The sequence below is a fragment of the Polypterus senegalus genome, chromosome 6 (assembly GCF_016835505.1).
Source record: "Polypterus senegalus isolate Bchr_013 chromosome 6, ASM1683550v1, whole genome shotgun sequence".
NCBI lineage: Eukaryota > Metazoa > Chordata > Cladistia > Polypteriformes > Polypteridae > Polypterus > Polypterus senegalus.
Window position 1 is genome coordinate 137483932 of NC_053159.1, and position 19387 is coordinate 137503318.

The window sequence follows — 19387 nt, forward strand, 5'->3', positions numbered from 1 at the left end:
CGCCTATTGACTTGACTTTTTCCGACGCGAGATAGCACCCCCTTTTTTAAATCCGCTTGTCACGTGACGATGAGTAGCCTATCACATGCTGTGGCGTCATTGGAAACTACGGCTTTCTCGTTTCCTACACTTCCCACAACCCTTTTCGCTCGCGTTTGTTGCCGGGGTTGGCGTGCACGCGTACCCGTTTCGTGATCCCTGTGTGAATGCTGGAGCGCGATGGCGGCGTGCCGGGGATCCTCTTCTAGATGGTTCTTTACCCGGGAGCAGCTCGAGAACACGCCGTCCCGCCGCTGTGGTATTGAGCCAGATCGAGAACTCTCGTACCGACAACAAGCGGCAAACCTCATTCAAGATATGGGCCAGCGGCTCAACGTGTATCCTTTATTGAACGAATCAGGCCCGTGAAATGAAAGGCACGGCGAGGCTGGGGGGCGACATGGCGCTGGTCTGGGCCCCTTTTTCACGCAGCTTACAGGGTGGGGGCAGGGCGATTTTAATTTGGAAATGTTTAATATATTGTGGCTTTGTCTTGCTAAAAATGTTACCTAATCGGAATATCGCCGAAGAGTTAATATTTGTAGTTGGTGCGTAACCTTTGAATGCAATATTTTGTCGTGTGTGGTGCAGTTGTATTGTTTCCGAGTGGATATATCGGTAGATGAGTGGGCCTAATTCTTGCGTTAAAACGGTTACATTTTATGGATGTAATTTTTTCCCGTAACCCAATTTAGAAAAAAAATGTATACGCTTATGCGCCGGTTCGAATGGTATATTCGAAATTTATTGTGGGTTTTGGAGGTGACTGCTCAGTTGTAGACGACAAAGACATCCGAGTAAACATTTACGTATTTTAGTGGAATGTAAGCTTTTTCTGTTTGGTTATTAAAGTAAAGAAAGTAATTATTTGTTGACGATGTTTTCTGGAAAATCTGTAGATTTAGGTTTTTGCCTGTTATGTTTTAATTTATAGTCATTTTAATTCTAGTAATGCCTGGTATTATTTTTTCCCTTAACGATTAGTTTCAGTTCTCAGCTGACAATAAACACTGCAATTGTTTACATGCATAGATTTTATATGTACCATTCTTTCACGAAGTTTCACCGAAATGTAAGTATGCCGGTATTTCTGTGTGATTTTCACTAATTTCTACGTAGTCGTGACGTCATAAAGCGATATGCAGTGTGACTTCACTAAAAATTTCAGTATTAATAGGCCTCCCTTTTTCCTTTCAGTTAGTGTTTAATGTTAAACTATACAGTATTTGTGTGCAAAATATTATACCCTAGAAGTGAGGTACTTTTCATGGAGGCGCTTTTAAATAGGAATAAAATATGCTTATCTTCAGATGCGTTATGTCTTTAATAGTACAGTATTGATAACTTAACGTGCATAAACTCGGTAGAATGGTTTAAGACCTTTTTTAGTTTTGATGATTGTATGCTTAGTTTTTGTATTAAAAATCTTGATTTGTTTTGTTACTGAATTACTTTTGCGACCTTCCCGATTTATTTATATATTTTAATTCATTGTTAAATTTGTTTTAAATAAAGAGGAGTAAAATATCATTTGGTTTTTTTTTGGTTGTATTTCATAAATAATAAAGTAAACCCATGACATACTGTAATTCTGTTAGTGGAGTGTTATTAATAGATAACATTCATTTTTCAGGAAAGGGGTTTTATAAAAGTTGACGTCTTGACTAGACAATAGATGAGAATTACATAGTTATTAGAGGCCCTCTAAATGTCTGTTAAAAGTTACATGTCCATTGGCAGCATTACCCTTTTTTATTTATTGTACCTTTATGAAGAAAGATAAGAAAACACTGAGTTATGTAGTATACCAATTGTTGGGATTAACATTTGTGATGTGGAAGGCCACCATTTTTGTTGTGCTCACATGGATTTCTTTGAGGTTTAGGTGAAAATGTGAAGGTTGCTGCTCATAGTTTTTTGTATGAAATATAGTTAACCATTTTTTAATATAAATAAGCAAAGGTGAGTATTGTGTTCCACCATGTATGTATATACACAAATTTACATCTGATTGATCAAATTTTTTTATTTTGGTATTTGGTACACTATTCATTTTATTTTACAAAATAAGGCAAGATGTCAAAATTAAGTACAGTAGTAGTTATCTTAGAATTCTGGCACTTATATTTTAGGTAGATGTTTTCCCCATGTTGTTCTTCTGGTAGGTAGCTTTTTCTTGTGTGGGATTTATTTAGAAATTAGTGTTTTATATGAATTTACTGTTGCTTGTGTAGTTTGTACATGTTACAGTAATGACCCATAATTTCTGTTTATTCTTTTTCATTTTCAGATCATATCTCCCACTACATTATTCCTGGCAGCAAAAGTAGAGGAACAGCCACGGAAGCTTGAATATGTCATCAAAGTGGCACATGCCTGTTTAAATCCTCAAGAGCCTCAGCTAGATATCAAGAGTAATGTAAGAGTGTAGTGGATTTTTTTTTTTTTGATGATATAGATGTAATGCTGATTTTTTTATTGAACAATTTTAAAAGCGAGGTATTAGATTTTGATATCTTCAACTTTTATTTTGAAGCATAACAATGAAAAAATGTAATTCCAATTAACATTTGCACACTCTGCAAATATTCAAATCACATTTTTTTCATTTAAAGAAAAAAGCTCGCAATTTTCAATTTTAGGCATACCTCCAACGAGCTCAGGAGCTGGCAATACTTGAGACCATAGTGCTACAATCTTTAGGTAAGTAAAGCAACTTGCTGAGCAAACAGATGGTGATAATGTGAAAATTGGTCACGTCTAGAAGCAAGGGCAATGTTTGCGTATAGGCTTCTTGGGAACAGATGTACATCTTTTAGGGTGTCCTTGCGTTATAATTTTATCTTTTTTGAAACAGGTTTTGAAATTACAATTGAGCATCCGCATACTGATGTTGTGAAATGTTCGCAGCTAGTGAGAGGTAAGTCTTTTGCTCATCATACTATACTTTCCATAAGTCAATCTATATTGGGAAAAATAGTGTATATTTGTAGAAATCAATATTTAATGTAGATATCCTGTATTTCAGTTGGTATATATAATCAAGGCACTTTACATAACTTCGTCCTCATTTTCATTCCCCTTACCCTGATGAAGGTCATGATAGTAAATACAAGGCTTATGAGGCCACCCTATTCTTCTCAACTTTATCCAACACCTATAATGGAGACCCCTTCCATTGTATTTTGGGTTTGCTTAAGTTTTCTTAAACTTAAGTGGTTCTGCTTTAGGGTCCTGTTGTTGCTGAGATCCTATCGTTATTATAGAAGTTATGTCCAGCAAGCTCAAGTTTTACCCAGTTACAGTCACATAATTTGTTCAGTCACTACCCAGAGCTCATAATCATGGGTGAGGATGGGATGAAGAGATGGACAAGTCGCCTGACTTTTCAACATCACAGTCTGGTATAATGTCTGCAAAATTTTGTTGGTCAATCTCACTAGTCATGAACAAAACTCTGAGGTACTTGAACTCCTCTTGGGACAGCTTCTTATCACTTACCTGAAGAAAACAAGCCACTCTTTTCTGGAAAAGGATTATGACCTTGAATTTGAAGGAGTTGATTCTTATCCCAGTGGGATCATACTCTGGTATTGGCCATTCCAGTGCAGTCCTTAAGTATCACCCTTTGCAGGCCCATATGCCAGCTCCACATCTTTTTCAGACTTGATACGAATGGGTCCTGATATCCCTGTTATGGGTGCGAGGTGCTCTGATTTATTTCAGATGATAGATTTATTAATGAGTTGTTTGCCTGGCCTTCCAGCGATCATTTTGACAGGTGATATATTATCAGGAGCACACATCATGATATAGATCTAAGGATCATTATAGAGCAAAATCTTCATTATGCCAAGGTCACAATCTTATGAGGGCATCTTGTGTTTAATTTTTCAGTTATATGTATTGTTATAGAACTGTCAATTAATAACACAAGATGAATTATGTCTGGTCAGTGTGTTTTGTATGAAATTAAATATGTGTAAACTACAGAGTACATCAAGGAACAGTTTCTTTGTGCATTTACCATTTGCATTCAATATTATGCCAAAATAACCAAAACATTGATTTATATAGTTTGTCAGGTGGTGGTTTTGGTGATATGTTTTTATAGTTTTGCTTCTGTTTTTTTACCTGTGTTGAGCGTTTTGAAATGTTCTGATAACTTTTTTTTTTTTCCCTTTCTCTTTCCAGCAAGCAAGGATTTGGCACAGACTTCCTATTTCATGGCTACCAACAGGTTGTTATCCTGACCCTCTTTGTTGCACTGTAATAGCACACTATAGCTTCCTTTACTGCAGGGTCCCCTTCCTGTGCCTGCTGCCCTTATTGCAACAGGGGACTGGGTCACCTACTGTGGTGGTACCTCTCTGTCTGCAGTGCGGTGTATTGTACAAGGGTCATTCCTGGCACTAGGGGGTGAAATGCACAATGAGAAGTGTAGTGTTGCTTTCTACTCACGTTTACTCGGTTCAGAGTGCATATGTCTAAAAACAAAATTGGTAGCCTGAATAGCTGCTAAAGATTACAAAGATCTATGCTTAACCTAGAAAGCTCAGTCCTCTCGGTAAGTACAAAGGTCTTATTTTTAGCTTTACACATTTAATTGAATTTTTGTCTTTTATCACCTTTATCTGTTTAATTCTTTCCAGAAGGAATTCCCGCTATGAGCGTTATGTAGGGATTTTGTTTTCTTAACCCTTAATAAGGATTGCTTTATTTAAAGCAAGTTTACAAATTTATAATGAAACTGTTTAACCCATTGCAGACCAGTCAAAATTGATTTCAGATTATATGGCGGAACAAAACTTAGATTTCTGTTATCTTTTTCTTTCTTTCGTAAAAGATGGCTATATCTTTGCAGACTTTCCTATATATTGAAATTTGGTTTTGTATTTCTAAACACAATTGTGTAATGCTTCATAAAAAAATCTAAAATTCTTTCCTACCTTATTCTTTGTGTATCATTTTAAATAAACATCAAATAATTAACCAAAGTTGAGTTTTGATTTTGATTACTTGGCATATCTTATACAGTATTTCTAGTCATTTATTTCTTTAGAAAGTACACTGTACATACATGAATAGATAAGTAGGGAAGCAAATGTAATAAACTTGACAGACGTTGATAGTCTACTGTTTTATCACCATCTGAAAACTTCAGGTTTAACTATAAAATGTCAACACCTTTCATGAACAGTTAAAAGCTTTCCAGCTTGTTTTATTTCTATCTACTACTCTTCCCTCATTCTTACATAGACTAATTATAAGGAAAGACTATTTCATGCTTTGTCAGGGTGTTTTCTACCATTATCTTTCAACATCTACTATTTAACTTTTTGCAGTGATTCATGTACTCGAAATGTGCTGTGTGCCATCAGGTCAGAATTGATGCCAGAGCTGCTTTGGTGGACCTTGACCATGTGGTCTCTAAATTGCTCGATAATTTGGTTGTCTGTTCCATTATTGTACCAAAGTTACCGAAGAATTGATCAAATTAGAATGAAAACCTTGGCTGTTGTCTAATCTGACGATAGTTGCAAGCAAAATTTGTGTAGTTTTGTTACCACCGTTTCTGTCTGCAGTCTTAAATGTTGGAAAGAAACCCACTGATGAAAGGTTTGTTTAAATATCTGTTAAATGTGCACACAAATGATCTTCTACCATACATTTTCCAAGCACATTTGTTAGCAAATGATACAATATTGTAGAGTGGTTTACGACAGAGTATAAACTCCCAAAATACTTTTTTTGATTTACTTATGAATTACTGCTCTGAAAACTTTACTCAATGTTATAAAATGAAAATGCGTATTTATATTGTTTGGTTTTCATAATTTTGAATGAGGTAGAGTTTCTTCTTCCAGTGTCGTTCAGTAATTCAGTATTTTTTTCTGATTACACTATAATGTAACCAGTAAACATGTTATAGTGATAAATATTTCCCAGATTTCAAATAAAATTACAGTTGGATTTTATATTATCTCCTTGTTTGTGTGAATTTCCTATGGGCATTTTAGTTTTTCCTACAGTTATGTCATGTGGCCAGGTTTTTTAACAGCTGTAATCTGGATTTGTTTAGGTGTATTAATATGAACAAATAGCTTTTACAAAATTTGAAATATCAGTACACAGTTTCTACAGTTGGCCCTGAAGTTAATATTCCTGCTTACATTTGTAACCTGATGTCGTATTTAAATTGGAACTTGCATGGGAAGTGTCTATTAGTGGAAATATCAGCAAAAATGCAGAATGTTTTATTAATTTTGCAGAAAGTTGTGAACTTAATGAGATGAAGCACTATTACTGCACTTCAAAACCAAATTTAAACTAAAATAAACCATGGATATGTACGGTATGTTGACCTTATTCTTAAACATTGTATTTTTAATAACAATGTAGCACTCTGTATTGTTTGAAAAGGAATCATGATGGCATGAAAACATCACTAAATGATGACTGATACCTCAGCAGAGATGTGCAGTCTTTGCTGGGGGATTACTAAGAGCATTACCTTTCCAGCATCTGTACTTCTGAAAACGGTACAGTTGGAACATGTGCTTAAAACGCTGAAAATAACCTGCAATGGTTTTTAACACTCTGCTGAACAACTAGCTACCTATCCAGCTGCTTACCTTTTAAGTACCATCTGTGTGTACTGCTGATCACTTTTGGGGACACTTGCACACAGTCAACATAATTATGATAAAGTCCATAGCGTGTAGTACTGTTTCTCACTGTTACTGAAGGCCACAATTGTTCATCTGTATTAATAATCATTTGTTTTTTTGTAAGAGAAAATGGAAGTTACAACGAGATGCGCTCACATGCATCTGCTGAATTGTCTTACACACAGATTTGGGTCTTGGTTAAATTTTTTTTTTTCTTGGTAAATATAAATGAATTTGTACGTATTGATTAAATCCCAACCTCTGGCAAAATTATTTGCAGCTTTAGGTTTTAAAATTTAGTATTATATCCATTATCTTGCAGTGCCAGTGTATACATATTTGCTCTATGATAGACATCCTACATGACTTGTGATGGCTTCTGTCTTGTGATCATTTTCCATGCAATAATCTCAAGCTTTCCGATTAGTTTCTTCCATAAAAAGCAAGTTTAGAAGATCCAAAAAACTAGAATATATACAGTTTTACCTTTAATCATCTACACAAGGCTAATTTACGTGATTTTTTTATATATATATAATTTAATACTTTTGAGTTATTAATTAAATGCATGATACAAGGCAAAATGTGCTTAACATTTCAATGCTATTAAAGAGCGAAAAAGTTGCTCATAACAAGTGTTAAAATACTGTAATCAGGAATGTATTAATCATCAACTTTGTGTTGAACACATAAACCATCACCCAAGCTCTCTCTTGTCTCTTTTTTGCTAGGCACCTGTGGATTTGTTTCCTTTGGTTTTTATACATTTACGCCCTGCTTTGATCCTGTGCCTTGCATGCTAGTCCATCTCTAAAACCTGAATTATTTCATACACATGTTTTAGTTGGTACCTACTGGCCAGGCTGTGATATATTCTTGAGTTACTTTTTTAACTATTATCGTCAATAAACGTCCAGTTCTCATGGTAATCCGTTTTCAAAATAATGGGCAACCAAATTCCTTATGATTTGTTTTCAGTGTAAATGCCCGAGCCAGATTTTTTTGGTGTGTGTGTCAGGTGATTGAAGATAGCAAACACACTTCAGACTTATATTTTATAAGCGTAATTGTTAATTTTCATGCACATGATTTTATGAACTCAATTTACATACAAGAAGAAAATATTTTGTGACTGATTAGTGTACATAGCATGCTGTACTTAATGCAGTATCTCTTAAAGTAAAATTGGACTTGATTTTATTATGTGAAGTCAGGCTTGGAATTAATTAATTAAAACATGATGCATAAAATCAGATTTTAATCCTGGTTTGGTTGTATGCTTGTTTTTTGCATTGTTTCACGTACAAGAAACAAAATGTGCTTGGTGTTGAAACCATTTTATGCAATAAATATGAAGCAGTGTTTGATTTAATTTTAAATATAAATTAATGATGAAAGATGTGTTGCCATTATGCACAGAGCAGTCCATGTACCATTTGTAAACTTTAAAGTGCCTGTTGACTAATGCAGTTTTAATGATTGGTATATTTCTGTTTTAATCTGTAGGAGTATGTTTTATTGTTACATTTTAAGTAGCCTGTATAAAATTAATCACTAAACCTGATCTTTAATTGAGGTGCTTGAAGTTAAATTGTGTACCGAATCAGTTTTGCACATCGAAGCACAGTGCACAATTACTCTTGAGTAGATTTATTATGGAAGTCGGGCTTTTCGTAATTTTAAGTAATGTCTTAAGTTATTGGGTAAATGTTTAAATATTACTACAGGAGATAATTTATTTTTGACTGTAACATGTAGGCTGTTGAGGGAGGTTAGGTTTTACTATGCACATTAATATTATTGAAAATTTTTGGGATAATTCCCCCTTTTTGTTTAGTGCCTCATTTTTCTACCAAAAGCTCAGAATGCATTAGCAGCTATACAAAGTCACTGCTTAACAAATAAAAGTAGGCTTCTTTGAAGAGATATTTAAGCAAACTTATACAAGGGTTTGATGCTCAAAAAGTGAGTGCACTTTAAAAGAAGAAATATGACTTTAAAGCTACTAGTAGTTTGCACTATTTAAATACATTAAGATTGCACTATCATGCTCCTTTGTCTGTAGGCGTTAAAATAAACATCATGGAGCTCAAAAAAGCCCTGAAGTGGTGTAATTAGTCTTTTGCACTGACTGAATAGCAGCATTCTTAATAGTGGGCAGTTTGGGTGCAGCATGGTGATCTCTGTGTACTTACAAGCAATCAGTTTTGTATTGGGCACATTCTCTTTATTTCCTTCACGCCAATAAAACCATTTTCTTAGACGTTAACAAAAAATTGCTGTCATATTTCATTAACATTTGAGAATATATTCTTGTAAAACAAAAACAGACTTCACCATTAGAGAATTTGTTTTTGAAAGAATGCATCTGTAATTGGACATCTTTAAAATAATTTGCAGTTAAATTTAAACATTGTATTCAGTATAGTTCAGTTTTAGGACTGGAATGTGTTTGTAAATTGATAATAGTTGGAAATATAGAATGGTCCAAACATACTTTTTGTACAAGGTTTATGAGCATTGTCAGTACAACACTTCTTTTCCCACTGCTGCATTCAAATCTAGCGCTACCTCATGTATTACTCGTAGATTAGATTTTCATTAATAGTCATACTAAAGAATGTAGAAGGGGGGAAAAAAACCCTGCACTATGTAAGGGACATGTTGGGGTGTGGTTGAACTTGGACTCCAAACTGAAAATTTTCAGTGTTTCATGGGACTTTAATGTACATCCTCAGAGGATTCATAGGCTTTGTTTTCTAACAGTTGGATTAGAGACCAGTCATACTAATAACAGATTACTGTCAGCAAACAATAATTGCCATGAAGTATAATACTGTAGAATATATCTTGACTGTTGGTTTTAACCTCTATTAGCTTTACATTTTCTTGTCAAAAAAACATAAGTATTGAATTTTTTGGCTTCACATTACATTTTTATTCAATCTCATCTTTCTACTGTGAAACGTGCAAAACACTGAAAGTACAAAGTCAGAAGTGTAAAGTATAATGATAAATAATAGTAATGATTAATAATATGAATAGCACATTGCACATCTGCGAGTGACGCAAGAGTCACTTTCGGATTTACCATTATCACTTTTGATTTCACTGTCCTTTTCAGTTTCACTACCTGAAGATAGATTCACCGAATTATCACTGCTGAGAGGTATTTCTTAGGCACCATTATGAAGCTAGGAGAAGACTTGTCTACACCATTGACCTTGTAATACTTGGGCCTGACACTTACACAAGAAATGCCTATATCGTTGCCTGAGTAATGGGGGGTTATGAGGTCGCTGGAAAGGGTATGTGGTGCTCCCGTTATCTTTGTGAAAGGACACAGGTTCAAGTCTTTAGAATCCTGGTGCTTCCTGTTTAGCTATATGGTTGGGAGGCATGTACACTATCCAGTGATCTGAGGCAAAGACTAGACTCCTTTGGTACTGTCTCTCTTTGGAGAATCCTTGGTTACTGGTGGTTTTACTTTGTGCCAAATAAGCGGTTGCTCATGGAGTCCCAAATGAGGAACATTACCTGCATTGTGAGGGAGCATCAGTTACGACTCTACAGCCATGTGCCGCGATTCTCCAAATGTAATCTGGTTCGCAGGATCCTCATTGTTGAAGACCCAAGTGGCTGGACAAGGCCAAGGGGCACACCTGCATAACACCTGACTGTGGCAGATAGATGGTAATTTCCAGAGGATGGGACTGAACCACGTGTCTGCCTGTGGCGTTGTCAACTGGGCATCCTGAGCTGTTTTTCGTTGTGTGGTGGGTGTGGCAACATACTGTACCCATGCACACTCCCCAACCAAACCTAAGTAATGCTCCGCATTAGCGCTGTTGGCACTTTTACAACCAGAGTAATCCTCACATCTTACATGAGACACATCTGTACCATTGCACAAGTGACATTTGTGACTACCGCTTTTAGCACTTTTTTTAAGCCCGAGTGACACTTGGGTCTAACACCAAGGATGTTAAAATACAGTAGTACAAGACACTGATGTAGGCAGAGAAAAAGCTATTTGGCAATGGAAGGTTAAAGTAGAAAACAGTTACACAGCATAAATACAAGAAATGTTTCCATCAGTAATTTGCTTCTGTGTATATCAAGTTTCATAATTTGCTTAAAAAAATAAAAAAGTAAGAGACCTGTACACATTTTGTTGCATTCTACACTTCCTACATAAAGGGTATGGAAGTTATTCATTGCAGTAACTGCTGCTTGTTGTTGTTGGTTGTAGCATTCTAGAAGGAAGCTTAGTATCAATTTTATAAACTACTTCAAAGTGCTGTTTGTCAGAAAAACCTGTAGATTTAATTTTATATGCATGATGTCAAACATAAAAATACCTTATTTTATTAATTTTGAGTCTCCTTATATTGGTCAACTTTTTGTGCTGTTAAATTTTGTCCTCTTCACCCAATTCCAGAAGCAGCTAAAATCTTTAAAACGTATTGCTTCCATTTGATTCCTTACTATCAAATTTTAAAGGTCTACCTCATCCAAAAATATCTTTTAATGTTGAAATATTTTTTTTAATGTTTGTTTGTAGTGATGACCGAGATCAATTTTTGAACTTATGCTTTTTGTGCAGAATGGGGAATAAAAAGTTTATATTACAGAACGTAATAGTGACAAATGCTATACAACTGTAAACAATGTTAAGAAAAAAAAATGCAAGTAAGAAAAAGAAAAAAATCTCAAGCAATTGTCGTTATTCACATGTCAGTTCTTCAGTTGTATGCTGAGAAAGTGCAAAGCAAATGAGTTTAGCCCAATAATTATTTTATAAAGTTTACTAGTTGTGCCACCCATCTAAGTAATTATTGTAGATTTCAGAGTTAATTTTCAGTGTACTATGCAATGCATATGTCTGTTTATATGCCATTTGGTATGGTATTGATAAAATCAGTGTTAATGTTTGTGTTGAGCCATCGGTCAGAAAGACAAATGCATTACATTTTATTACTAAATGTTTATTATCTCATCTTTTGGAGAACAGAGGCATAGCAACTGGACAGAGACCATTTATTAAGGTTGATTTAAGTTAACTTTGATCTCAATTTTGTAAAAAGTCGCTGTTAAACAGTTTCTCGTGTAATGAATACGTGAAATTTTTGGTTTTAGTGTGGTATATACAGTAATTTTAAAAGGTATGTTTCTTATTATGAAATGCATTTCCTGGTTATTTGACATCCTAGTTTAAATAAAAATTTGTAGTGTGGTCGAAGACCGATAAGTACAGAGAATAAAGAATTCTTATATAGCATTTCACTTGGCTTTGATTAATGAGGAGTTCTAATTTCTATGTGTGATATCTCCAGTAAACTTAAATTTTATACCTTAATATTGAGGGTAAATATCTCTTAGTCTGAGATTATACTTGATGCTCAGAACGTTTACACCCACCCATCATGGCTGCCACGCATTCCCAGTACTCATCATGTCATCTGAAATTAATGGTCAAGTTGCATTACCAGAAAAAATTTGGGTGGCATCTGTGTTCAGATTTTGGTACATTGCATCAACATCGTTCTTTACTATCAACATCTCCATAATGACAGATGTGCCTGTCAGAAAAACTGCCATTAAATCACCAGCTCTTTGAAGGTGAATGTGGGAACATGCAAGACGAAATATAGGAAAGTTCAAGATAGTCCGTGAATGTCTGAGAAAAGATGTGGGGTTTGGCCATTGAAAAATAACAACATAGTGTGATGGCAAGCTGCAGTGCGGCTCCAACAGAATCAGTGTGCGTGATTGAATGTTTTGCTTCACTGCATCAAACCATTCATAAATCAAACTTAAATGCTGACTTTCAAAAGTATTTGTGGTGGTATTCTTCATCCTTTTCTTGCATAAGCAATACAAGCATCACATATTCCCCATTGTAATGACGTGATCTATTTAAAGGTCTCCCATAGCATGTTCTGTGTTGCTGTTGCCTTCGTTTTTTGTACCTTCACAACAGAATTAGAATGCAATTTTTATCTTCAACATTTTTCTTCCCTCAACTTACAACACAGTGAAACCAGACATTTTTCTCCCTGTGATGATGTCTCACACTGCCACCTAGTGGAATCCTCCAGATTTACATAAAGTACTATGCAAGTATAGACAGTACACTGCTTGCGATGCAGCAGCGCCTGCAAGCGTACATGTCATGTAGCATTAGGTATATAATTACAAAAGTGTAGAATCTCATGAAGCTGAATTCTGGAGTGTGATGGCTTTTTAATTGAAATATCAGACAGAGTGCCTTAAAATTTAAATTGTTACCATTCTATCACCAGGTGCTTATTCTGGTATTTTTATCTTTGTCTAGCTTTTCCAAAACAGAATATTTAGTTTAACTTGCTTAAATTTTTGGAGTTTGACAGGTGCTCTTGCAATTTGTAAATTCAACATTAAATTTATATTTGTGAAGGGTTTCAATTCAAATAGATTATTCAGTATCCCTGAATTTGCAGAGAGTATTGTCTGTTTAAGCCTTCATATAGCAAATGGAACACTTTTCACTCCGTGATACCTGTCTCATAGTATTTTCCTGCTGCAAAAAGTAGATCTTAATCCTATATATAATATAAAGCATTCAGGGAAATACATCTGATTTGTACAGTAGAAACTAATTTTGATTTGTTTGGTAGCTGTATGAGCTCTTTGTGTGTGTGTGTGTGTGTGTGTGTGTGTTGTGCTTCTATTTGGTCGAGGACTTGGCCTTCATTTCACCAGTTGTTGCCCAGACTAGTTCTAGATTTCTGTGTACCTGTCTAGGAAATGGCAAATGTGGAACATGGGTGATAGATGTTTCAGCAGGTAACACAAGTCTCATATTCTTCAAGTGCTTCTACAATGCCAGATATACCAGTGTATCATAAAACAAATTTTTGTGTGTTCTATATTCGGGATTAAAATGTTTCTGTTGCCATCTAGGTTTCAAGTCCCAGCTGATTGCACTATTTAATCTGGGCCTGTTTCTGTCTTTTTCTCCCCTCCCCCTTTTTCTCGTTTTTCTCTTTACATGGGATTTTTATGAGCAGTCTGCACCTCACTACATTCTGTCTCCAGTACAAGCCAACTGTGATAGCTTGTGTATGCATTCATTTGGCTTGCAAGTGGTCCAATTGGGAAATTCCTGTATCAACGGATGGAAAGCATTGGTGGGAATATGTAGATCCTTCCGTTACACTTGAGTTGCTGGATGGTAAGTAGTCATTCTAATTCTCGTTTTCAATCTTTTTTTTTCTTTGCTTTATCATGAAAGTATGGTGAAACTTTTTCTTTAGCATTATAAAATAAAAATATTTTCTGTCTCAGAGAGTCTATTATCAGAAATTTGTGATACGTATATGATGCAGAATACATTTATACCTGTATATATGCACATGCTTATGGGTTTCCTTTGCTTCATATTTTGTGTGATACATTTTTCCCAGAACTCACACATGAATTTCTGCAGATTCTGGAGAAGACTCCCAACAGGCTTAAACGAATTCGAAACTGGAGGGTAGGAGCTTATTTTTCTCCTTTGTTTATTATTAAGAAAGTTTATATTCAGGGGTGTGTGGTGTTTTTCTCCCCCAAACGTCCGTTTGCGGCTAAATTTACTATCTCAGACACGAGAGTCGGAGTTTTGGATAGCGTGATGGAAGGAATTCTGGCTTTTACATTTAAAGTGTAGAAGTAAACCGATTAAAGGGGAATCTGAGGAGTCAGGCTATTAATAATTAGGAGTAGCAGGGGGTACAAAAACAGAGACACATCTTTGACAGAAGTTAAAAAAATTAGTTCAGATCTTTTCATTTGGTCCTGTAATTAAAACACACTTCTTGTCTAAATGTTGGTAGTGAGCGAGCTTAAGTTTAGTGCACCAGCTCGCATTTTTAATTAGAAAAATAATTTGTTGCTGTTTAGTAAACAATAGGCTTTTTAGCTTATCAGCTAAATGTCAATTTTATATATAAACTTGTTAAGCATGTTAGCCTTGTATCTTGTTAGAATTGTGGATTGCAATTATATCAAGATTTTTTTTTTATGGCATGTGTTACGGATAACTATTGTACGTGTTTCATTAGTTTAAAAATTGTTTTAAGGTGATTTTATTTTAATAACTTTTTGGTTACTTAAGTCTACAGAATTTAATTTTGTTAATACAAAATTAGCAGGTAACATCTTTTGTCTGCAGTTTTACTCTTTTTATATGGAACATAAGATTTCCACATTGTTTATTATGCAGGAAATTTAGTGGGACATAAATTCGGCCAGTTCTAGTATTATGACATTGGTGATCAGTACTGGACATAAAAAAAATCTAATTGTCCAATCTAATAGTCCCACAACCTGCTAATGAGTTCTGACAGTGAAGAGTGTTAATGGTCTTGTAAAATCAGACTTTTTAATTTACAGATATGAATACCATTGACATCTTTACATTTTTGATATCTGACTTATTTTCATTTTGGAGGGAAAGTTAATTTTTATTAATTGAATGTCAAGTTTCATTAACAACATGGTGGTTTATTTGTGCAGTTAAAGGTACTGGGGTAAAAAAAAAATGGCATAGTAAATTAAAAAAACATTCAATATTTAATTACCTTCATCAGTTTTTAATATTTTAAAATGTACTTTTTTAACAATTTTTATAATTTTATAACTTAAGTAATTTTCTTAATTTCCTCAAATTGAGTCTAGTGTGTAACTTTCTAATTTCCTTTTAGCCATATTTACATGTTTATCATTGTATTTTATATCTAACTATAATTGTGTGCAGCTGGGGTTGCTAAGGATTAGGGTTAGACAAATGCTAGTTTCATATGGTATAAAAAGAAATACATTTCAGGCTGAAACTTACATTTAATAAGAAGTATTTAAGACAATAAATCACACAATAGAGATTTGATCTACAATGTGTATTCCCTATAAAGTCTTCAAGGGTTAGGAACTGTTTAAAAAATATGAAAAAGCAATCTTTAAGTGTACGCTGGATTTGTAAATGGAATGAGGTTTGAAATGAGATTACTGTTAAATCACACATTGAGTATGCTTTACTGTTGAACTTGGGACATAATCTCTGTTTGAAGATAACAATCCTCATAGTTATGTAGTACATTCTGAAATGTAGATAATTATTCTAGTCTACTTTTGCCATTATTAAAAATTAGTCTTTCAAAGTCATCTGTGGAAAATGCTTTTAATGATATAATGAAACTGCTGTAAAACTAAGTTATCAGAGCATATCATTTTCCTCTCTAATCCATTCATTATTCTCCGTATGTATTGTTGGTCACATAGATAGATATGAAGAGAGATGAACATTGGGTTTAATATAAATTGGAAATAAATGGATAACTGTATTAAATGTTAAAAAGTAAACATTAATTTTCAGTGGTTTAAATGGAAACTTGATATTTATTAACTGAGATAAAACTGATAAAGAGGTAATGTTTCTGCTTTTGTTTTTTTAGGCTAACCAAGCTGCTAAACGACCAAAAGCCGAAGGCCAAGTTACCGACAATACTTTTCCTGGCTCTTCCTTGGTCCAGAATCAATCTTTGGTGGACAATCTTACTGGCTTGTCTGGAAATGCAGCATTTCCCAAACCACCTTCTTCAACATCCTTCCCTGTAACCCTGCCTTCAACTTCAGGTGGAGTTTCTCTTGATTCTGTTAATGTGGTAGCTACAACCATTCAAAGTACCTCATACAACTTCACAGCACCAAATGACTGTGCACAGCATCAGGATCAAAGCAGGTCAGATATGTATTCTGTCAAACATGAGATTCTCAATCTTCAACAAGGAACATCTGGACAGCTACATCCTGCCGCTCTTCATCACAGACAGGATAAGTGTACTGATTATTCTAGTAATAAACATGAGCATAAATCAAGTAGCAGTAAACATCATGTGTTGCTTGCTCCCTCACATAACCCTACACCACAGAAAATGACCCTGGACAAATACAAAGAGAAACATACTGCCGAGTTTGCTCTGCACAAGTGTAAAGTGGAAAATCTTGAATTGGAAAATCAGACTTCTTTTACTGTTGCTGCACAGGGGATGGGTGATCAGCAGCACCATAAAAAACATCAGCTCCAACAGATCTCAAGCAGTGTTATGACTTCTCCAATTAAAGTGAAAATTCCTATAGCAAATGCAGAGAAGACTGAAAAGCATTCTTTGGACAAAAAAGACAAAGCTAGTTTGCTAAAATTGCGAATTCCTATACTACCAGCAGAGAAATCTAGCAAAGAGGAGTTAAAAATGAAAATTAAGGTATCTTCTGAAAGGCACAGCTCTTCTGATGAAGGCAGTGGAAAGAGTAAACATTCCAGTCCGCTTATTGGAAAAGAGCATAAAGAAAAACACAGGGAACATTCGTCTCATCGCCACCATAGTGGAAGTCATAAACATTCCTTGCTACATTCCCACTCACATAGTGGGAACAGTAGCACAAGTAAACTGAATACTGATGGAACTGTTACAGCAGCTTTGAAGAGCCCAGTTGGTCTTGGAAGCGATGGGGGAACCTCCAGTTCCAGCTCTTCTAGGAAGAGGTCGCATGCAGATGTCAGTCACAACCATCACTCCAAAATGAGCAAAAGTTCCAAAAGTTCAGGTAGTTCCTCTAATTCTTCCTCTGTAAAGCAATATGTATCCTCTCACAACTCTATTCTTAACCTACCCTTCCCCCCTCCTCACCCTGTCACATACCAGGTGGGCTGCGGACATCTCAGCACCCTTGTGAAACTGGACAAGAAACCAGTGGAGACCAACAGCCCTGACGATAACCATGAATTCAGTGCAAACCGTCAGCATATGGACTACAAAGATACATTCGACATGCTTGATTCGCTGTTAAGTGCCCAAGGAATGAATATGTAAACTTTGAAGTTTTTTTTTTTTGTTTTTTTTTTTTTATTAGAAAGAAAAAATATAAATGCAAAAAAAATGGATTGAGAGGTGAAGGTTGCTTCCTTATTTGTAAGGCAGCATTACCTGTTGCTGCTTCTGTTTTCAATTTCCATATTTGCTGCTTTGTCCTGTTTGGAGGGGGAACACAAAAAGCAAAATTAATGTAAAATTATTTCCACAAATGAGAAGTATTATAAATACTGTACAAGCATGAAAGGTGCAATTTCTTTTATTTAACAGTATTTCCACAACTGTAAACATGCAGAAAGATGAACGGCTGCTTCCAAAAGTCAGATCCCTTTAACATGAAGGTCTCAATCTCACTGCAGTCTAGAAGGCAAGGTTTTAGTTACTTAGTTTTGAGTGAATGTCATTGTTTTCTTATATATATTTTTATATTGTGTGTATGATTTGCATGGTTCAAATGAGTTTAAACTCATAATTGTTTACAGCAAGTGGAGATAATTGTACATACGTTTTTGTATGTTTAGCTATACCATACATACTCAGGTTTGAAGCTGCTTGTAAGTATAACAAAAGAGCTATATATAGAGTGAAAACGTATTGTATTGTTTGCAAGAATCCATCTGTAATTTGGGGGCAGCATTACAGCTCTATTCTTTGGAACAACAAGCTGCATGACTGCCAATGGGGCATTTACTTTTTATTTTAGGAATCCAGCACTATTTTAGTCGCTCTTGTAAGGTTATAGAATTTAATTAATTTAAGACTCTTGACTAAAGCTGGTTGCTAGAATCTTTGCCTCTTCAAATAAATTAAGTACAGAAAACTAAAACAAAACTATAAATAAAACGTTTACATAATTTTTGCTGTGAAGTGCATTTAAAAATGTTTCTTGGCTTGATGCTGTAGCCTAGATGCAGAGCTGTTACTTGATAATGGTAATTTAGGATTATTAATGTGTTTAATATAAAAAAAAATAATTTGAGCAAAAAAAAACTGCAGTAAAATCTCCCGTTTTGTGTTGTATCTTTTTCCTTCTTGACAGTCCCATATGTACTGCTTTGTTCTTAATTCTTACTGCGATAATTGTACCGATTGACTAGTTCTAATTTTTGTGTGACAAATTCCAAAATGAAGCCAAGAATGAATGTTTCTGGTACTTACTATACTGTGGTTTATCTCATAAATGCAAGCATACAAAAGTTAAATACATACAAGCTCATCAACATTTTTCATATGCATTCTAAATAAATCTGAAGATTATCATGACCTAAATCATGGTCTCTTGTCCTATTTTGACAGTAAATGTTGTAATTAATTTCACAATTTCCAAAATGCCCAGCTTAATAATCTTAACGTTCTGTTTCTGCTATGGTAAGTAAGATCTTTTAAGTCCTTTCGTTTAGACAAATAATCAGGAGTCATGTTTGGTCTATTTGAGATACTTGTATAATTAGTCCAGATGAATGATTAAGGTCTAGTTGTCATTTTACTGTTAATGTGAACTTATTTCTACTAAATGTAAAGTTAAACAAGACAATTTATTTGGAAAATATTTTTACCCAAGATCAAATAAATGGAGAACTTTTGCAGCGACTGTCTTTGTTGCTGTTTTTTAATATTTAAATTGTCTTGTTGCATTCAAAGCTCTGTACCTTTGTATAGTTATCCTCTGATGGTACACTGCATACATTAATAAATGCAGCACACGTATATAGAGTAAAATATATTAGATAAGATCAACATGCTCTACCAGTAAGCAAGTATGAACTTGGTTTTCTAAGAATG

General features: G+C 34.7%; 1 protein-coding gene across 3 annotated transcripts; it reads left to right on the forward strand.

The window, feature by feature from the left end:
• The first annotated feature begins 144 nt into the window (after positions 1-144).
• Positions 145-18874, forward strand: ccnt2a (cyclin T2a). Of its 3 annotated transcripts, XM_039757310.1 has the most exons (10): positions 152-377; positions 1030-1111; positions 2330-2458; positions 2682-2742; positions 2897-2959; positions 4234-4279; positions 13763-13926; positions 14159-14229; positions 16187-17339; positions 17438-17613. In XM_039757310.1, the coding sequence occupies exons 1-10, from the start codon at positions 220-222 to the stop codon at positions 17503-17505; spliced, it is 1995 nt and encodes a 664-aa protein (XP_039613244.1). In that variant the 5' UTR covers positions 152-219; the 3' UTR covers positions 17506-17613. The 3 variants fall into 3 exon arrangements, 2 of the variants coding, with proteins under 2 accessions (XP_039613243.1, XP_039613244.1); XM_039757309.1 differs by having other exon boundaries at positions 151-377; positions 16187-18874; XR_005634137.1 differs by lacking the exons at positions 14159-14229; positions 16187-17339; positions 17438-17613 and having other exon boundaries at positions 145-377; positions 4234-4606; positions 13763-13873.
• Positions 18875-19387: the final 513 nt, after the last annotated feature.

Excerpts from the sequence above, each read along its gene's own strand:
- ccnt2a (XM_039757309.1), top strand. The coding sequence starts at position 220 with ATGGCGGCGTGCCGGGGATCCTCTTCTAGATGGTTCTTTACCCGGGAG. Across the intron at positions 1,112-2,329 it reads TCACGAAGTTTCACCGAAAT|ATCATATCTCCCACTACATT; the intron begins GTAAGTATGCCG and ends TTTCATTTTCAG. Across the intron at positions 13,927-14,158 it reads TACACTTGAGTTGCTGGATG|AACTCACACATGAATTTCTG; the intron begins GTAAGTAGTCAT and ends CATTTTTCCCAG.